The 19,641-nt window shown below is 49.7% G+C and overlaps 1 protein-coding gene across 1 annotated transcript in view; it reads left to right on the forward strand.

Annotated features, from left to right (window-relative positions):
• PHYH (phytanoyl-CoA 2-hydroxylase) overlaps window positions 1–19,641 on the forward strand; it is a 63,741-nt gene that overhangs the window by 35,844 nt on the left and 8,256 nt on the right. The window contains exon 7 of the mRNA XM_075342587.1: window positions 11,502–11,651. Coding sequence (XP_075198702.1) covers window positions 11,502–11,651 — 150 coding nt within the window. The remainder of the gene's footprint in view (window positions 1–11,501; window positions 11,652–19,641) is intronic.

Genomic DNA, 19,641 nt, shown 5'->3' on the forward strand with positions numbered 1-19,641 from the left:
TGTAGCAGAGTAGTATGCGTGTCTGTCTGTATATATATATGCAGCAGAGCAATATGCGTGTCTGTCTGCATGTATGTATGCAGCAGAGCAGTATACGTGTCTGTATGTATATATGCAGCAGAGCAGTATGCGTGTCTGTATGTATGTATATATGCAGCAGAGCAATATGCGTGTCTGTATGTATGTATGTATGCATGTATGATGTGTATCTATGTATGTCAGTGTATATGACTGTATAGATTTGTCTGTTTATATGTATTTTTGTGAGTTTGTCTTTAAATATGTATATGTACGTGTATGTATCTGTGTATGTGTGTGTGTCTGCGTGTGTATGGGACCCACTGAGACTCTTCCGCCCGGGGCCCACAAAAACCTGGAGCCGGCCCTGCCTGCGGTGATGAAGTCCCGCCATCCCGACCTCAGCGCTGTCACTGTCCTCCATGGCCGCCGCTTGTCACATCACCTTCTCTCGCTTCCGACCCGAGACTGACTAGCGGTCACGTCACGGGCCTCTCGCGATTCTTGGCTGTGAAGGCGGCGGTCATTGAACTTAGTGACAGGGGCTGTCAGTGTGCAGGAGATCAGCGCAGGTAATGTACCTCGCTGACAGCAGCACTTGTCATGCCCTGCAGTGACCTGGGCTGACCCATTGATGTTAGCTCAGGTCACTGCATTGCTCTCCCAGCCAATGGGGAACATCCTGCTCTTCATTGACTGGGACAGTGTGGATCGTCATGGCAACCCCTTGGATTACACCAGACCTGGATTTGTTTTTCATTCTAATAAATTGGTTAAAGAGGGAATGTTTTGGGGAGTGTTTTTTCAAATAAAAATGTGTTTGTCGTCTATTTTTTTTTATTACTGACTGGGTTCGTGATGTCTGGTATCTGATAGACGCCTGACCTCACCAACCCCAGGGCTTGATGCCAGGTGACATTACACACCTGGTATTAACCCCATATATTACCCCGTTTGCCACCGCACCAGGGCGCGGGATGAGCTGGGGCGAAGCACCAGGATTGGCGCATCTAATGGATGCGCCACTTCTGGGGCGGCTGCGGCCTGCTATTTTTAGGCTGGGGAGAGTCCAATAACCATGGACCTCCCTAGTCTGAGAATATCAGGCCCCAGCTGTCTGCTTTACCTTGGCTGGTGATCCAATTTTGGGGGACCCCTACGTGTTTTTTTTTTAATTATTTATTTAATTTAAAATAACAGCGTGGGGTGCCCTCAGTTTTGGATTACCAGCCAAGGTGAGGTTGCCAGCTGTGGTCTGCAGGCTGCAGCCGTCTGCTTTACCCTAGCTGGCTACAAAACTAGGGGGAACCCTACGTCATTTTTTTTTTCATTTTTTTGGCTAAATACAAAGCTAAGCACCCCTTAGTGCCACATGAAAGGCACCAAAGGGTGCTCCACTTTTTCTCCATTTTTTTCTCCACTTTTTCTCCACTTTTTCTCCATTTTTTTTCTCCACTTTTTCTTCACTTTTTCTCCACTTTTTATCCATTTTTTTCTCCACTTTTTCTCCACTTTTTCTCCACTTTTTCTCCACTTTTTCTCCACTTTTTCTCCACTTTTTCTCCACTTTTTATCTCCACTTTTTCTCCACTTTTTCTCCATTTTTACTCCACTTTTTCTCCACTTTTTCTCCACTTTTTCTCCACTTTTTCTCCACTTTTTCTCCACTTTTTCTCCACTTTTTCTCCACTTTTTCTCCATTTTTACTCCACTTTTTCTCCACTTTTTCTCCACTTTTTCTCCTTTTTTTCTCCACTTTTTCTCCGTTCTTTTTTCCCCACTTTTTCTCCACTTTTTCTCCATTTTTACTCCACTTTTTCTCCACTTTTTCTCCACTTTTTCTCCATTTTTTCTCCACTTTTTTCTCCATTTTTTCTCCACTTTTTCTCCACTTTTTCTCCACTTTTTCTCCATTTTTACTCCACTTTTTCTCCACTTTTTCTCCACTTTTTCTCCACTTTTTCTCCATTTTTTTCTCCACTTTTTCTCCACTTTTTCTCCACTTTTTCGCCGTTCTTTTTCTATGGTCGGTCTACCCATTAGCTCTGCTATGCATACTGTAGCTCTACACCTACTGCACATGTTACTTTATGATTGACATCTCTTTCGTACCAGAGCTGTCTAAGCCTACTCTGACCCCATATTTGTCATTACTATATTGTCCTTGTACTGTATTATGACATTTGTATCATGTGTTTCATTTCTTGCTGTGTTGCAATTTTTTTGCTGCATCCCAATTGTACCTCTACATTGTTCGAGTTTATGTTATTGTTCTCTCACTCTTATGTGATACTGATTATTGTCATTTTTCATGATTACATGCAGATAAGTCCAATCTGACGAAGGCTCAGGCTGAAACGTCATTTGTAACTTGTTTTGGACAAAAACATATATGCTTATGAAAAAAAATTTTTCTTCGGCGCTCCATTGGGAGACCCAGACGATTGGGTGTATAGCTACTGCCTCCGGAGGCCACACAAAGCATTACACTAAAAAGTGTAAGGCCCCTCCCCTTCTGGCTATACACCCCCCCGTGGGATCACGGGCTGCTCAGTTTTCAAGCTTTGTGCGAAGGAGGTCAGACATCCACGCATAGCTCCACTGTTTAGTCAGCAGTAGCTGCTGACTATATCGGATGGAAGAAAAGAGGGCCCATGCTAAAGGGCCCCCAGCATGCTCCCTTCTCACCCCACTCTTGTTGGCGGTGTTTGTTAAGGTTGAGGTACCCATTGCGGGTACGGAGGCTGGAGCCCACATGCTGTTTTCCTTCCCCATCCCCCTGAGGGCTCTGGTGAAGTGGGATCTTACCGGCCTCCAGGCTCTGAGGCCGGGCTCCATCCACAGACCCGGAGATCCTGCTGGATACGGAGCTGGGTACCGTCAGGGACAAGGCCCTGCAACATTCAGGTACTCTGTGTCCCCGTACAGACAGGCACAGACACACTCCAGCGTTGCTGGGTGTTCTAGTGCGCCGGGGACAGTAGCGCTGCGCGCTTGGGTTATACTCACTGCAGCTTAGCTGAGTGAGTTTGTGTGGGGAACTACCGCGCCGGCCGCCCCCGGAGACTGCGGCGTGGCTGAGACTTGTGGTGCGCCGAGGACTTCGCGCCGACCGTGCTTTTACGACGGCAGCGCTTATAAATCTAGTCCCCGGCTTCTGCGGCCTAGTTACGTTTCGTTCCCGCCCCCAGCCCTGTCAGTCAGAGAAGGGGAGAGACGCTGTACAATAGTCAGCGCCGAGGGCTGGAGTCTTATTTACATACTCCAGCCCTCTCACTGGGCACAGTGGGACGCCAGTTTCCCGCTCTTTGTCTGCAGCACGCCCACGGCCCGCCCCTCTTCACAGGACGCCGGCAGCCATTCCTGCACGCAGTCTGAGCTGGAGAACGGACATAGCCCTGGGAGACCCAGACAGGGGATTCTGGCGACCACACACCCGCTGTTAAGCGGGCGGTAAGCAGCACCTAGGTGCTGACCCCACTAGTGCCACAGTGTTGTTTTGTGTACTTTTGTCTGTACCTATATATTGCACTGTACGGTCGCTTCTTGGCTTATACCCCTATATTGCTCTGAGGAGACAACAGCATGTCATCCGCAAAAAGCAAGGGTGCCAAGGCACAGGCTTTCTACGTCAGCCGGAGTCTATGCTAGTAGTGGCCCAGGCAGAGACGCCTGTGAACCCTGCCCCGGTGACGGGGACAGAGTTTGCAGTTTTTGCTGATAAGATGTCTGTGACTATGACAAAAATTCTAGAAACTTTGCAGTCCAGGCAGGTCACTCAGACCATGGGCACTGCTGATTCAATGTTCCCCGGTCCCCCTCAGTTGGAACTAATCCGTGCTCCAAGGGGGTCCCAGGCATCACAGGCTGAAGGCTCTGACTCGGACGACAGTCCCAGGCAGCCTAAGCGAGCTCGCTGGGAGAGACCCTCGGCGTCATCACGCTGGTCAGGGTCTCAGCGAGAGGATTCTCTGTATGATGAGACAGAGCTAGGTGATCAGGAGTCTAATCCTGAGACTGCTCTCAACCTGGATACCCCTGATGGTGACGCCATGGTGAATGATCTTGTAGCGGCCATCAATAGACTGCTGGATATTTCTCCTCCAGCGGAGGAGGCAGCAGCACAGCAGGAGAAATTCCATTTCAGGTATCCCAAACGTAAATTGAGTACTTTTCTGGACCACGCTGACTTCAGAGAAGCAGTCCAGAAACACCATGCTTATCCAGATAAGCGTTTCTCCAAACGTCTTAAGGATACACGTTATCCCTTTCCCCCTGACGTGGTCAAACGCTGGACCCAGTGTCCAAAGGTGGACCCCCCAATCTCCAGGCTTGCGGCTAGATCCATAGTTGCAGTGGAAGATGGGGCTTCACTTAAAGATGCCAATGACAGACAGATGGACCTTTGGTTGAAATCTGTCTATGAAGCTATCGGCGCGTCGTTTGCTCCAGCATTCGCAGCCGTGTGGGCACTCCAAGCTATTTCAGCTGGTCTGGCGCAGGTGGACATACGTCCATCAGTGCCGCAAGTGGCGTCCTTGACCTCGCAAATGTCTGCGTTTGCGACTTACGCTATCAATGCGGTCTTGGACTCTACCAGCCGTACGTCAATGGCGTCCGCCAACTCTGTGGTTTTACGCAGAGCCTTATGGTTAAAGGAATGGAAAGCAGATTCTGCTTCCAAAAAATGCTTAACCAGTTTGCCATTATCTCAAGACAGACTGTTTGGTGAGCAATTGGCTGAAATCATTAAACAGTCCAAGGGTAAGGACTCTTCCTTACCCCAGCCCAGATCAAGCAAACCTCAACAGTGGAGGGGACAGTCGAGGTTTCGGTCCTTTCGAGGTTCGGGCAGGGCCCAATTCTCCTCGTCCAAAAGGACTCAGAAGGAGCAGAGGAGCTCAGATTCCTGGCGGACTCACTCACGCCCAAAGAAAGCAGCCGGAGGAACCGCTTCCAAGCCGGCTGCCTCATGACTTTCGGCCTCCTCTCTCCGCATCCTCGGTCGGTGGCAGGCTCTCCCGCTTTTGCGGCATTTGGCGGCCACAGGTCAAAGACCGGTGGGTAACAGACATTTTGTCTCACGGGTACCGGATAGAGTTCAGTTCTCGTCCTCCGCCTCGGTTCTTCAGAACTTCCCCACATCCCGACCGAGCCGATGCTCTTCTGCAGGCGGTGTGCTCTCTAAGGGCAGAAGGAGTGGTGATCCCTGTTCCTCTTCAGGAACGAGGTCAAGGTTTTTACTCCAATCTGTTTGTGGTGCCAAAAAAGGACGGCTCTTTCCGTCCTGTTCTGGACCTAAAACTGCTCAACAAGCACGTGAAAACCAGGCGGTTCCGGATGGAATCTCTCCGCTCCGTCATTGCCTCGATGTCTCAAGGAGATTTCCTAGCATCAATAGACATCAAGGATGCTTATCTCCACGTGCCGATTGCTCCAGAGCACCAGCGTTTTCTACGCTTCGTTATAGGAGACGAACACCTTCAGTTCGTAGCCCTGCCATTTGGTCTGGCGACAGCCCCACGGGTTTTCACCAAGGTCATGGCAGCAGTGGTAGCAGTCTTGCACTCTCAGGGACACTCGGTGATCCCTTACTTGGACGATCTACTTGTCAAGGCACCCTCTCAAGAGGCATGTCAACACAGCCTGAACGTTGCGCTGGAGACTCTCCAGACTTTCGGGTGGATCATCAACTTTTCAAAGTCAAATCTGTCACCGACCCAATCACTAACATATCTTGGCATGGAGTTTCATACTCTCTCAGCGATAGTGAAGCTTCCGATGGACAAGCAGCGTTCACTACAGACAGGGGTGCACTCTCTCCTTCAAGGCCAGTCGCACCCCTTAAGACGCCTCATGCACTTCCTGGGGAAGATGGTGGCAGCAATGGAGGCAGTCCCGTTTGCGCAGTTTCATCTGCGCCCACTTCAATGGGACATTCTCCGCCAATGGGACGGGAAGTCGACGTCCTTAGACAGGAAAGTCTCCCTTTCCCAGACGGCCAAGGACTCTCTTCAATGGTGGCTTCTTCCCACCTCATTATCACAAGGAAGGTCCTTCCTACCCCCATCCTGGGCGGTGGTCACGACAGACGCGAGTCTGTCAGGGTGGGGAGCAGTTTTTCTCCACCACAGGGCTCAGGGTACGTGGACACAGCAGGAGTCCACCCTTCAGATCAATGTTCTGGAAATCAGGGCAGTGTATCTTGCCCTACAAGCCTTCCAGCAGTGGCTGGAAGGAAAGCAGATCCGAATTCAGTCGGACAACTCCACAGCGGTGGCATACATCAACCACCAAGGCGGGACACGCAGTCGGCAAGCCTTCCAGGAAGTCCGGCGGATTCTGATGTGGGTGGAAGCCACGGCCTCCACCATATCCGCAGTTCACATCCCCGGCGTAGAAAACTGGGAAGCGGACTTCCTCAGTCGCCAGGGTATGGACGCAGGGGAATGGTCCCTTCACCCGGACGTGTTTCAGGAAATCTGTCGCCGCTGGGGAAGGCCGGACGTCGACCTAATGGCGTCCCGGCACAACAACAAGGTCCCAACTTTCATGGCACGGTCTCGCGATCACAGAGCTCTGGCGGCAGACGCCTTAGTGCAAGATTGGTCGCAGTTCCAGCTGCCCTATGTGTTTCCCCCTCTGGCACTCTTGCCCAGAGTGCTACGCAAGATCAGGTCCGATTGCCGCCGCGTCCTGCTCGTCGCCCCAGACTGGCCGAGGAGGTCGTGGTATCCGGATCTGTGGCATCTCACGGTCGACCAACCGTGGGCGCTACCAGACCGGCCAGACTTACTGTCACAAGGGCCGTTTTTCCATCTGAATTCTACGGCCCTGAACCTGACTGTGTGGCCATTGAGTCCTGGATACTAGCATCTTCAGGATTATCTCAAGGGGTCGTGGCCACCATGAGACAGGCTAGGAAGCCCACGTCTGCTAAGATCTACCACAGAACGTGGAAGATTTTCTTATCCTGGTGCTCGGCACAGGGAGTGTCCCCCTGGCCATTTGCATTGCCTACTTTTCTTTCCTTCCTGCAATCTGGTTTGGAAAAAGGCTTATCGCTCGGCTCCCTTAAAGGGCAAGTCTCAGCGCTATCGGTATTTTTTCAAAAGCGTCTAGCACGACTTCCTCAGGTACGCACGTTCCTGCAGGGGGTTTGTGACATCGTCCCTCCGTACAAACGGCCGTTAGATCCATGGGATCTGAACAGGGTACTAGTTGCTCTCCAGAAGCCGCCCTTCGAGCCTCTGAGGGATGTTTCACTTTCTCGACTCTCACAGAAAGTGGCCTTTCTGGTAGCGGTCACGTCTCTTCGGAGGGTATCCGAGCTGGCAGCGCTGTCATCCAAAGCTCCCTTCCTGGTTTTTCACCAGGACAAGGTAGTGCTGCGCCCGATTCAGGAGTTTCTCCCTAAGGTGGTATCCTCTTTTCATCTCAATCAGGATATCTCCTTACCTTCCTTTTGTCCTCATCCAGTTCATCGGTATGAAAAGGATTTGCATTTGTTGGATCTCGTGAGAGCACTCAGAATCTACATTTCCCGCACGGCGCCCCTGCGCCGCTCGGATGCACTCTTTGTCCTTGTCGCTGGTAAGCGCAAAGGATCGCAGGCTTCCAAATCCACCCTGGCTCGATGGATCAAGGAACCAATTCTTGAAGCCTACCGTTCTGCTGGGCTTCCGGTTCCATCAGGGCTGAAGGCCCATTCTACCAGAGCCGTGGGTGCGTCCTGGGCATTACGACACCAGGCTACGGCTCAACAGGTGTGCCAGGCAGCTACCTGGTCGAGTCTGCACACTTTCACCAAACATTATCAGGTGCATACCTACGCTTCGGCGGACGCCAGCCTAGGTAGAAGAGTCCTGCAGGCGGCGGTTGCCTCCTCGTAGGGGAGGGCTGTTTTGCAGCTCTAACTTGAGGTATTAATTTACCCACCCAGGGACTGCTTTTGGACGTCCCAATCGTCTGGGTCTCCCAATGGAGCGCCGAAGAAGAAGGGAATTTTGTTACTTACCGAAAATTCCTTTTCTTCTAGCTCCAATTGGGAGACCCAGCACCCGCCCTGTTTCCTTCGGGATTTTTGGTTTTTTCGGGTACACATGTTGTTCATGTTGAACGGTTTCAGTTCTCCGATGTTACTTCGGATTGAATTTGTTTAAACCAGTTATTGGCTTTCCTCCTTCTTGCTTTAGCACTAAAACTGAGCAGCCCGTGATCCCACGGGGGGTGTATAGCCAGAAGGGGAGGGGCCTTACACTTTTTAGTGTAATGCTTTGTGTGGCCTCCGGAGGCAGTAGCTATACACCCAATCGTCTGGGTCTCCCAATTGGAGCTAGAAGAAAAGGAATTTACGGTAAGTAACAAAATTCCCTTCTTTCTTAATACGGACCAATAAAGAGTGATTTTGCATTACTATCCGTTGTGACTTACTGACTTAGTCTGGGAGATTTAGAGTGCCGAGGTTACTCACTAATTTTATCTATTATTACCTCTGAGCACCTATATACCAGTGAGCAGAGCTTCCTCCACAGTAGTTCTTCTGATTAGGCATGCCCTTACCTCATGAGCAGGGCATTGCAGCTTTGGTAGCAACCATTACGACATGGACTCTGCTGCTGTGGACCCGGGGAGAGTGAGTGCAGATTCATTGCACCCACACTCCTCACATGAAGGGTCCGCACTCCTAGAAAATGGGGGATACGTTCCCTGAGTGTCTCCCCCCCATATTCTAGACGGTCCAGAGTCGTCGTGGGACCCCTTTATTTTTTTTCTTACAATAAATTGGTGAAAGAGGAAATGTTTTGGGGACTGTTTTTTCAAATAAATTTCTTTTGTCGATTTTTTTTTTTGTTTTTGTTAGTACTGACAGTTTATGATGTTGGGTATCTAATAGACGCCATGACATCACAAACTGCTGGGCTTGATCTCAGGTGACTTTACAGCTAGTATCAACCTGATTTATTACCCCGTTTGCCACTGCACCAGGGCACGGGATGAGCTGGGGTGAAGCGCCAGGATTGGCGCATCTAGTGGATGCGCCACGTCTGGGGTGCCTGCGGCCTGCTATTTTTAGGCTGTGAAGGCCCAATAACTATGGACCTTCCCACCCTGAGAATACCAGACCACAGCTGTCCGCTTTACCTTGGCTGGTGATCCAATTTGGGGGGGACCCTACTTTTATTGTGTAATTATTAATATTTATAAAATAATTATAAAAAAGAGCCTGAGGGGACCTCCACATTGGATCCCCAAGCACGGTAAAGCTGCCAGCTGTGGTTTTCAGGCTACAGCCGTCTGCTTTACCCTAGCTGGCTATCAAAAATGGGGGGACCCAACGTCATTTTTTTTTTTAACCATTTTTTAAATAGAAAAAATTAATGGGCTTCCCTGTATTTTGATTGCCAACCAAGGTAACGGCAGGCAGATGGGGGTGGCAACCCATAGCTGTCTGCTTTATCTGCTCTGAGAATCAAAAATACCGCGGAGCGCTACGTCATTTTTTTAAAGATTTATTTTTACAGCACTGTGATGTCCAGCAATCAAAATACAGGGAAGCCCATTTTATTTTTAGTTATTTAAATAAATAATTAAAAAAAATATATATGGGCTCCCGCTGCATTTTTTGTATTGCTAGCTAAGGGTAATCCAAGCAGCTACTGGCTGCTAACCCCCACTGCTTGGTGTTACCTTCACTGGCAATGGAAAATCCAGGGAAGCATTTTTTATTTTTTTTGCCAAAAAACTACAAAAAAAAGGACGTGAGCTTCGCCATATTTTTGTATGCTAGCCAGGTACAGCAGGCAGCCACGGGCTGCCTCCAACCCCCAGTTGCCTATTTGTACCCGGCTGGGAACCAAAAATATAGGGAAGCCCGTTTTTTTTTAATTATTTCACTTATTTCATGAAATAATTAAAAAACAAATGACGTGGGCTTCGCCCCATTTTTGTGTCCAGCCGGGTACAACTAGGCAGCTGGGGATTGGAATCCGCAGCACAGGTTAGCCCGAGGTTTCTGGGCGCCTCTACTGCGGATTTCAGTCCGCAGCCGCCCCAGAAAATGGCGCTCTCATAGAAGCGCCATCATCTGGCGCTGTATCCAACTCTTCCAACAGCCCTGGAGCCGGGTGGCTTGTTGGGTAATCATGAGTTAATACTGGCTTTGTTTTACTAGCCAGTATTAAGCCAGAGATTCTTAATGTCAGGCACGTTTGACCCGGCCATTAAGAATCTCCAATAAAGGGTTAAAAAAAACACCACACAGAGAAAAAATACTTTAATAGAAATAAATACACAGACACATTAGAGACTCCATCTTTATTACCCCCTGTCAGCCCTCCACGATCCTGCTCTTCTGTCTTCTTTCTTTCTAGTGTAGTAGTAGTGACGATTGTAGTGAGGATGAGATTCACCAGCTCATCACTTGGGGCTGGGGAACCTCCATCCTCACTACAATGCTCACTACAATCGTGCAGCCTTCACTCCATGAGTGATCAGTGCTGGCTGTCAGCGGTAACAGCGGTAACGCTGACAGACGCGTTACCATAGCAACGGTGCTCTCGGAGCCGCGGTTAGCGGTGACATCACCGCTAACTGCGTTGCTATGGCAACGGTGATCTCCGTTAATGACCGGCTGTGTCAGCCGGTCCCTAACGGAACGGGGAGTCGACCGTGTGCTAGAGCATGTCGCCGGTACACGGCGATACACATATGTGCACCGTGTACCGGAGAGATGCACTCGCAGGTCCTACATGACGTGTCATAGTCATGTGACCAGTCTGTAGCCAATGAGATAATAGCCACGTGACTGGTCACATGGCTATTTTGACGTCACGATAGGTCCTGCATCTCTGCTGGCAGTGCCGGTCACCGGGAGGATTCAGCGATCATCGGATGGAATAGCGGCAGGAGACAGAGTGCAGAAGGGATCGCGAGGACCGGTAAGTGTTATGGCAATGTTTATTAACTGTTTGTGTACATTTATCATGCATTTTTATGTGTTTGTGATTGCCTCCCATTCTAGCCTATACGTTCAAGTTCGGTTCGTCGAACGTTCGACGAACCGAACTCGAACGGGACCCCCGTTCGGCGAGCCGACCTCGAGCCGAACCGGGACCGGTTCGCTCATCTCTACTCATAATATGAATAGTAATTAGTCTGAATATATCTTATGAGACATATTCTTAATGTCGTTTATTGCTAATCGAACATTTATTCATCTGTGTAAACATTTAGTTATTTTGTTTGGTACCAGATTCAGTACACAATCCTGTAGCTCTCCACTGGCTTGCCAATGATTCTAGATATCAGAGCCCATATTATTCCCCACTTGGGGGAATGTTATGGATCTCCTCCACCTCTTAACAACCTCTTATCTCAGTTCCCATGCACTATAAAAAATAAACCTTTAAAGGGGTTAGGCGCAGATGTGTGGTTTTAAACTCAATAGTGTCCAGTAATACAAGTAGATTTTCTGTCTTTAGGGTGGTGTCAATAAGCTGTACCATGGAGTTCGAGATTTTGATCCAAATCTACCTAGAGTCCATTTGACAATGGAAAAGGGAGACACCGTGTTCTTTCATCCCACCCTTATCCATGGATCTGGAATGAACAAGACAGCTGGATTCAGAAAGGTAAAAGAAAAGATTGCGCTGCTTAAGTAATAACCTCAAAATAACCTAATATAAGACCAACATAACATGTTAAAGAGGACCCATCACCAGGATTTTCATATATAAACTAAAGCCAGTGCTATAGTGGCGCTAGGATTGTGATTTTAAACATACCTATAATTGTGAGATTAGATGTATAATTTCTGAAATACAGGCAAGTAAAGTTTTTAAAATATACTGGTATTTGATTGATAGGTGCTGCAGAATATCTAATAGGTGGGTTGGGTTTTGCTAGTTATTCCCGCCTCTCTCTGCCTACCTGTCCTTCCTCCACCTGTTTTTGTTATTACATAAGGAGGAAGGACAGGGGGAAGCAAGGCAGACAGGGGCAGGAATAACTTGCAAAATCCGACGCACCTATTCGATATTCTGCAGCACCTATCAAAAAAATAAGTGTATTTCACAAAATTTACTTTATTTATTTACTTTATTTCAGAAACTATACATCCGATTTCACAACTAAAGGTATGTTTAGCATTAGCATGATTGCGCCAGTATAGCACTGGCTTTAGTTGATCTAGGAAAATGCTGATGGTTGGTTCTCTTTAAGTACTGTATTGTACATTGATGGCTTGTACTTCCATAACACTATATGTAAAGGAATTTTCCAATACTAAGGCAGTTCCTTGTTATTCCTCATGTTTGCCCTAAATAGGGTAAAAAAGCCTATATTCTCCTCCCGTGCCAGTAGGGATCCAGAGATGTCATGGCTCACGTTCATGGGGCTCACGTGAGGTTGGGACAACACATGAGCCCAATCTGCTCCGGCGTCTGAAAGTAGGAAGAGAGAAGCCGGCCCTATCAACAGGAAGTGTCAGCCACATCTCTCACTTCCTGTTGATTTGATTCATATGTCCAAAGGTCGGGAGAGAGAAGATGGCGGTGATTGGGCTAATGTGTCGTCACAACCTCACATGACCCCTATGAACGTGAGCCCTGACACTGCTGGGCCCATATTAGAACAGGAGGGGAGTATAGGCTTTTTTTTATTTTAGTTGAGGGAAACCCGAGGAATGAGAAGGGATTGTCCTACTAGTGGACAATCCCTATAATATTCTTTCCTAAGCTTTCGTACTAAAAATCCAACATCTTAAAGAACCACTCACCAAACTTTTTATTGTCTAAACCTGTGTAAATGTATGTGTAAAATACTTATCAGTCATAGTCTTCCATGGTTTCCACTGCCACTCTGGGTGACGTGACTGCTTTTCTGACTTGCCTGCTCACAGAACGCTCTATGCGAGAGGGAAAGACGCTTTTACAGGGTAAACCTATGAAGTCTCATTCTGGCACTTGCATTGAAAAAGCGACTTAGTGAGTCGGGATAGCAGTCATGTGTATGATAAAAGGACCGTAATAGTGCTGGAAACAGGGCAAGATGGCAAATAAGGTAAATTACTGCATTTATTCTACACTACATATACACTATATATTTATACAGGTTTAGGAAATACAAAGTTTGGTGGGAGTGCTTCTGTAATGCACAAGTGCATCTTACTAAATTAGAATACATCAATAGTTCATTTATTTCAGTAATTCAATACAAAAGGGAAACATATATAGAGTCATTATAAATAGAGTGATCTATTTCAAGTGTTTATTTCTGTTAATGTTGAGGAGTATGGCTTACAGCCAATGAAAACCCAAAAGTCCTCTCAGAAAATTAGAATATTATATAAGACCAACTGAAAAATTTTTATTTTAAACTCGGAAATGTTGGCATACTGAAAAGTCTGTACAGTAAATGCACTCAATACTTGCTCTGGGCTCCTTTTGCATGAATTACTGCATCAATGCGGCGTGGCATGGAGTCGATCAGCTTCTGGCACTGCTGAGGTGTTATAGAAGCTCAGGTTGCTTTGATAGCAGCTGTGAGGTAGCACGGTCGGCTGCGCAGCAGAAGACACGGGATCCAGGCATATAGGTTCACAGCACTCGGTTTTAATCTTCAAACAAAAGTCCATAACACAATACATGTGCCTCTCCAGCAGAAAACTCAGGGAGTTCTGTTCACTCCCTCACACCCGGCACACCTGCCCTTGTTCCTGATTCTATTTAACCCTTCCTTCAGTCTGTAGGGAAACAGCATTAACCCTATAGTGGATTTACTTTCTATCATGGAGTGAGCACAACCTGGGCGAGACATACCGGCCGTCATAGATAACCCCGGTCACAGTCTCACATACCCCCCCCCTCAGTTCAAGCGTGCGGGGTTGAACTCCAGCCATCAAACACGGGCCGCGGGACAAGGCATCGGCGTTGCCCTGCAACCTACCGGCCCGGTGTTCAACCGTAAACCGGAAGTTCTGCAGAGAAAGGAACCACCGGGTAACCCGGGCATTCCGTTCCTTGGCGGACCTCATCCAGACCAGCGGAGAGTGATCAGTCACCAAGCGAAACTGCCGTCCCAGCAGGTAATAGCGTAGGGACTCCAAGGCCCACTTGATCGCCAGGCACTCCTTCTCCACTACGCTATAATTCCGCTCGGGAGGGGTGAGCTTCCTACTCAAGAAGGTGACGGGGTGTTCCTCCCCCTGAACCACCTGAGACAGTACTGCCCCCAGGCCGACCTCCGAGGCATCAGTCTGTACAATGAACTCCTTCCGGAAATCAGGGTTGACCAGAACGGGCTGTCCGCACAGGACCTCCTTCAGGGCCCGGAAGGAGTCCTCGGCCTGCGGAGTCCAGCGCACCATGACGGACTTCTTGCCTTTGAGAAGGTCCGTCAAGGGGGCTGATAGTCCCGCAAAATCCTTTACAAACCTCCTGTAGTACCCCACGATACCCAGGAAGGCCCTAACCTGCTTCGTGGTCAGGGGTCTAGGCCACTTCTGGATCGCCTCAACCTTGTTAATTTGGGGCTTAATCACTCCTTGGCCTATCACGTAGCCCAAGTAGCGGGCTTCCGTGAGTCCCAATGCACATTTCTTGGGATTGGCTGTCAGTCCGGCTGTTCGAAGCGCGTCCACCACCGCTTGTACCTGTTCCAAGTGGGTCTGCCAATCGGAGCTGTAAATGATGATGTCATCAAGGTACGCTGATGCATACGCCTGGTGGGGTTCCAGCACTAAGTCCATCAACCTCTGGAACGTGGCTGGAGCGCCATGTAACCCAAAAGGCAAGACAACATAGTGGAAGAGACCCTCCGGCGTAACAAAAGCGGTTTTCTCCTTGGCGGACTCCGTCAGTGGCACCTGCCAGTACCCCTTGGTCAGGTCGAGCGTGGTAAAATACCGCGCCTGTCCCAGCCTATCAATCAGCTCATCCACTCTGGGCATGGGGTAGAGATCGAACTTGGATATTTCGTTCAATCTCCTAAAGTCATTGCAGAACCTTAAGGAGACATCGGGTTTTGGTATTAGGACGATCGGACTAGCCCATTCACTCCGGGATTTTTCGATGACCCCCAGGCGTAACATTGTCTTTACTTCCTCCGATATGGCTTGTCGTCGAGCCTCCGGTACCCGGTATGACTTCAGGCGTACCTTCAGGTGGGGCTCGGTGACAATATCATGTCGTATCAGACTGGTCCTACCGGGCAGCTCGGAGAAGACATCGGGGTTCTGCTGAACCAACCGTCTGGCCTCTCGCCTCTGAGTCTTGGTGAGGGCTTCTCCAATCCTTACTTCCGGTTCGTCCTCTCCGGAGGTCGCTGGAGCCGGAGGTGAAGGACCCGAAGAGGAGGGAGATGGGGAAAAAACAGCCATCAGGCTTTCCCGTTCCTGCCAGGGTTTTAATAGGTTGACATGGTATATTTGTTCAGGTTTCCGCCTACCGGGCTGCAATACTTTATAGTTAACCACCCCGACTCTTTCCTTTATCTCGTAGGGGCCTTGCCACTGAGCCAGGAATTTACTCTCCGCCGTGGGGATTAATACCAACACCCGATCCCCGGGTTTAAAGGTCCGCACGGTGGCTTGTCTATTGTAGCGGCCGCTTTGCGCGGCCTGAGCCTCCTGTAAATGCTCCTTCACAATTGGCATGACCGCGCTTATGCGGTTCTGCATACCCAAAATGTGTTCAATCACACTTTTATGGGGGGTGGGCTCTTGCTCCCATGTTTCCTTTGCCAGGTCCAACAATCCCCGGGGATGTCGCCCGTATAACAACTCAAAAGGCGAAAACCCCGTGGATGCCTGTGGCACCTCACGGATGGCAAACATCAAATAGGGAAGCATCATATCCCAGTCTTTCCCGTCTTTTGAAATCACCCTTTTTAGCATGGTTTTCAGGGTTTTATTGAAACGCTCCACTAAACCGTCCGTTTGAGGATGGTACACAGACGTACGCAACTGCTTGATCTGGAGTAGCCGGCATAGCTCTTTGGTCACTTTAGACATGAATGGGGTCCCCTGATCCGTAAGGATCTCCTTGGGCAACCCCACCCGGCAGAACACAGCAAACAACTCCCGAGCTATAAGCTTTGCTGCAGTATGTCTGAGAGGTATCGCCTCGGGATACCGGGTGGCATAGTCAACGATCACTAGGATGTGTTGGTGCCCTCGAGCGGACTTTACGAGGGGCCCCACCAGATCCATCCCAATCCGTTCAAAAGGGACTTCTATAATGGGTAACGGTACCAACGGACTGCGAAAATGGGTCAGGGGTGCGGTAAGCTGACACTCCGGGCAGGTTTCGCAGAACCGTTTTACCTCCCCAAAGACTCCGGGCCAATAGAACCTTTGCAATATTCGCTCCTGCGTTTTCTTGACCCCCAGGTGGCCACTCATCAGGTGTTTATGAGCCAAGTCGAGGACCCGCCGACGATGCGGCTGGGGCACCACCAACTGCTCTACCCCCACGCCCCGTATTTCATCTACCCGGTAGAGTAAATCCTGCTTAAGAGCGAAATGGGGGTACCTTACCTGGGCACCGGGCAGCTGTGCCACCCCGTCAATTACTGTCACCCGACTCCGGGCATGTATTAATGTAGGGTCCTGGAGTTGGGCAGTCCCAAACGTATCCGGGGACGCCTCCAACTCCGGGATGGGTTCGACCGTCTCAGCCTCTCCTGCCAATACCTCTAGGGGCGACCTATCGGGTTCACATTCTGTCCCTATCATGGGGACCCCTACGGCAGGTGTCCCGGATTCAGGATTGTAGGGCTCAGGTCCCGGACTGACCAATATCTGAGGAGACTTAGGGGGTCCCTTCCATAAAGTCCAAAAATAGGGCAGATCCCTTCCTAGGATCACGTCATAGGGAAGAGTGTTAAGAAGTCCCACCTCATGTTGCACCTGACCGCAAGGTGCTGTGATGGTGACAATCCCCGTGGGATAGTCTCGGCGGTCCCCATGTATGCAAACCACCCCCACGGTACGTCCTGTGGCCTTTACTTTAGCCCTCAAGGTGGATCGCACAAGGGTCACTAAGCTTCCGGAATCCAACAATCCTGTAACCGGACATCCATTCACCTGTATTTGGCACAAGTGGGGCTCCGTCTCTGGGGAGACCAGGTCAGCGGTACACACCACCTGAGCATACATTGAACCCCGCCGGGTAACCCCACAATCCATGGGCTCCGTGGTGAGTGGACACTGGGCTTCCATATGTCCCACCCGCTGGCACCGCCAACATCTAATGGGGACGGAAACACCCTTGATGGGTTGTCGTTTAGGGTACAGAACCTTCCGGACCTCAGGATTGGCGGCCGCGGCCTCAGGCGGGACGGTAGGGGACTCCTGCACCGTTGTCGGCGGTGGGTCCTTGGCCCTAGGCTTGGAGGGGCCGGACCGACGGGCGGTACGCAAAGTCTCAGTGTCCCGTATCAAGTCCTGCGTAGCCACATGCCGCTCTACCAGGGACACTAACTGGTCCAGGGTACTCGGGTCACCCTGTCCTACCCACCGTTGAACGGTGACGGGTAAAGTGCGCACAAAACGATCCACTACTACCCTTTCCACCATCTGCGCCGGGCTCAGAGTGTCAGGCTGCAACCATTTTTTTACAAGATGCAACAAGTCATAGGCCTGGGAGCGTACGGGTTTGGCTTCCTCATAGAACCACTGATTTACCCGCTGAGCCCGTACATAGGTATTCACCCCCAACCGTGCCAGTATTTCGGCTTTTAGGGTCACATAGTCAATGGCGTCCTCGGTACAGAGGTCCAGGTACGCTTTTTGGGGTTCCCCCGTCAGATAGGGCGACAATACCTCAGCCCACTGGGGGGTCGGCAGCTTTTCCCGCTCGGCCACCCGCTCAAACACCGCCAGGAACGCTTCCACATCGTCCCCCGGGGTCATCTTTTGCAACGCTTGTCTCACCGCTTTCCGGACGCTGCCGTCATCACCCGGTCCCGGGGTTGTTGCTGCCGGTCCGGCACGGATCGACTTGGCCAGGAGAACCATCTGTTCTTGGTGCCTTTTTTTCCTGCAATTGCAAGGCTTGCTGCTGACGTGCATTGGCCTGATCCATCTGTTCTTGGAATTTTTTTTCCTGCACTTGCAAGGATTGGAGCAGGTGTGCATTGGTCTGTTGTTGCTGTGCATTAGCCTGTTGTTGCTGTGCATTAGCCTGTTGTTGCTGTGCATTAGCCTGAGCCAAATGCTTTAGTATGTCCTCCATGGCGTCGCCGGGTTTGGGCTGTAGTATAGCCGCTCGAATCCAGGACATGCGCAGCTGGGTCACCAGGGATGGATGCTACACCTCACCGGCTGTGATGCCCGCATTCTCCACCATATGTGAGGTAGCACGGTCGGCTGCGCAGCAGAAGACACGGGATCCAGGCATATAGGTTCACAGCACTCGGTTTTAATCTTCAAACAAAAGTCCATAACACAATACATGTGCCTCTCCAGCAGAAAACTCAGGGAGTTCTGTTCACTCCCTCACACCCGGCACACCTGCCCTTGTTCCTGATTCTATTTAACCCTTCCTTCAGTCTGTAGGGAAACAGCATTAACCCTATAGTGGATTTACTTTCTATCATGGAGTGAGCACAACCTGGGCGAGACATACCGGCCGTCATAGATAACCCCGGTCACAGTCTCACACAGCCTTCAGATCGTCTGCATTGTTGGGTCTGGTGTCTCTCATCTTCCTCTTGACAATACTCCATAGATTCTTTATGGGGTTTCGGTCAGGCCAGTTTTCTGGCCAATCAAGCACAGTGATACTGTGGTTATTAAACCAGGTATTGGTACTTTTGGCAGTGTGGACAGGTGCCAAGTCCTGCTGGAAAATGAAATTTCCATATCCAAAAAGCTTGTCCGCAGAGGGAAGCATGACGTGCTCTAAAATTTCCTGGTAAACGGCTGCGATGACTTTGGTCTTGATAAAACACAGTGGACCTACACCAGCAGATGACATGGCTCTCCAAACCATCACTGATTGTTGAAACGTCACACTAGACCTCAAGCAGCTTGGATTGTGGCCTCTCCACTCTTTCTCCAGACTCTGGGGCCTTATTTTTCAAATTAAATGCAAAATTTACTTTCATCTGAAAACACCTTGGACCACTGAACAACAGTCCAGTTCTTTTTCTCCTTGGCCCAGGTAAGACTCTTCTGGCGTTGTCTATTGGTAATGAGTGGCTTGACACAAGAAATGCGGCAGTTGTAGCCCATGTCCTGGATACATCTGTGTGTGGTGGCGGCTCTTGAAGCACTGACTCCAGCAGCAGTCCACTCCTTGTGAATATCCCCAAACTTTTGAATGGCTTTTTCCTAACAGTCCTATCAAGTCTGCTGTTATCCCGGTTGCTTGTGTACCTTGTTCTACTAAACGTTTTCCTTGCACTCAACTTTCCATTAATAAGCTTGGATACAGCACTCTGTGAACAGCCAGCTTCTTTAACAATGACCTTTTGTGGCTTTCCCTCCTTGTGGAGTGTGTCAGTGACTACCTTCTGGACATCTGTCAAGATGGCATTCTTCCCCATGATTGTGTAGCCTACTGAACCAGACTAAGGGACCATTTTAATGGCTTAGGAAGCCTTTGCAGGTGTTTTGTG

The sequence above is a fragment of the Anomaloglossus baeobatrachus genome, chromosome 4 (genome assembly GCF_048569485.1).
Source record: "Anomaloglossus baeobatrachus isolate aAnoBae1 chromosome 4, aAnoBae1.hap1, whole genome shotgun sequence".
Classification (NCBI taxonomy): Eukaryota; Metazoa; Chordata; class Amphibia; order Anura; family Aromobatidae; genus Anomaloglossus; species Anomaloglossus baeobatrachus.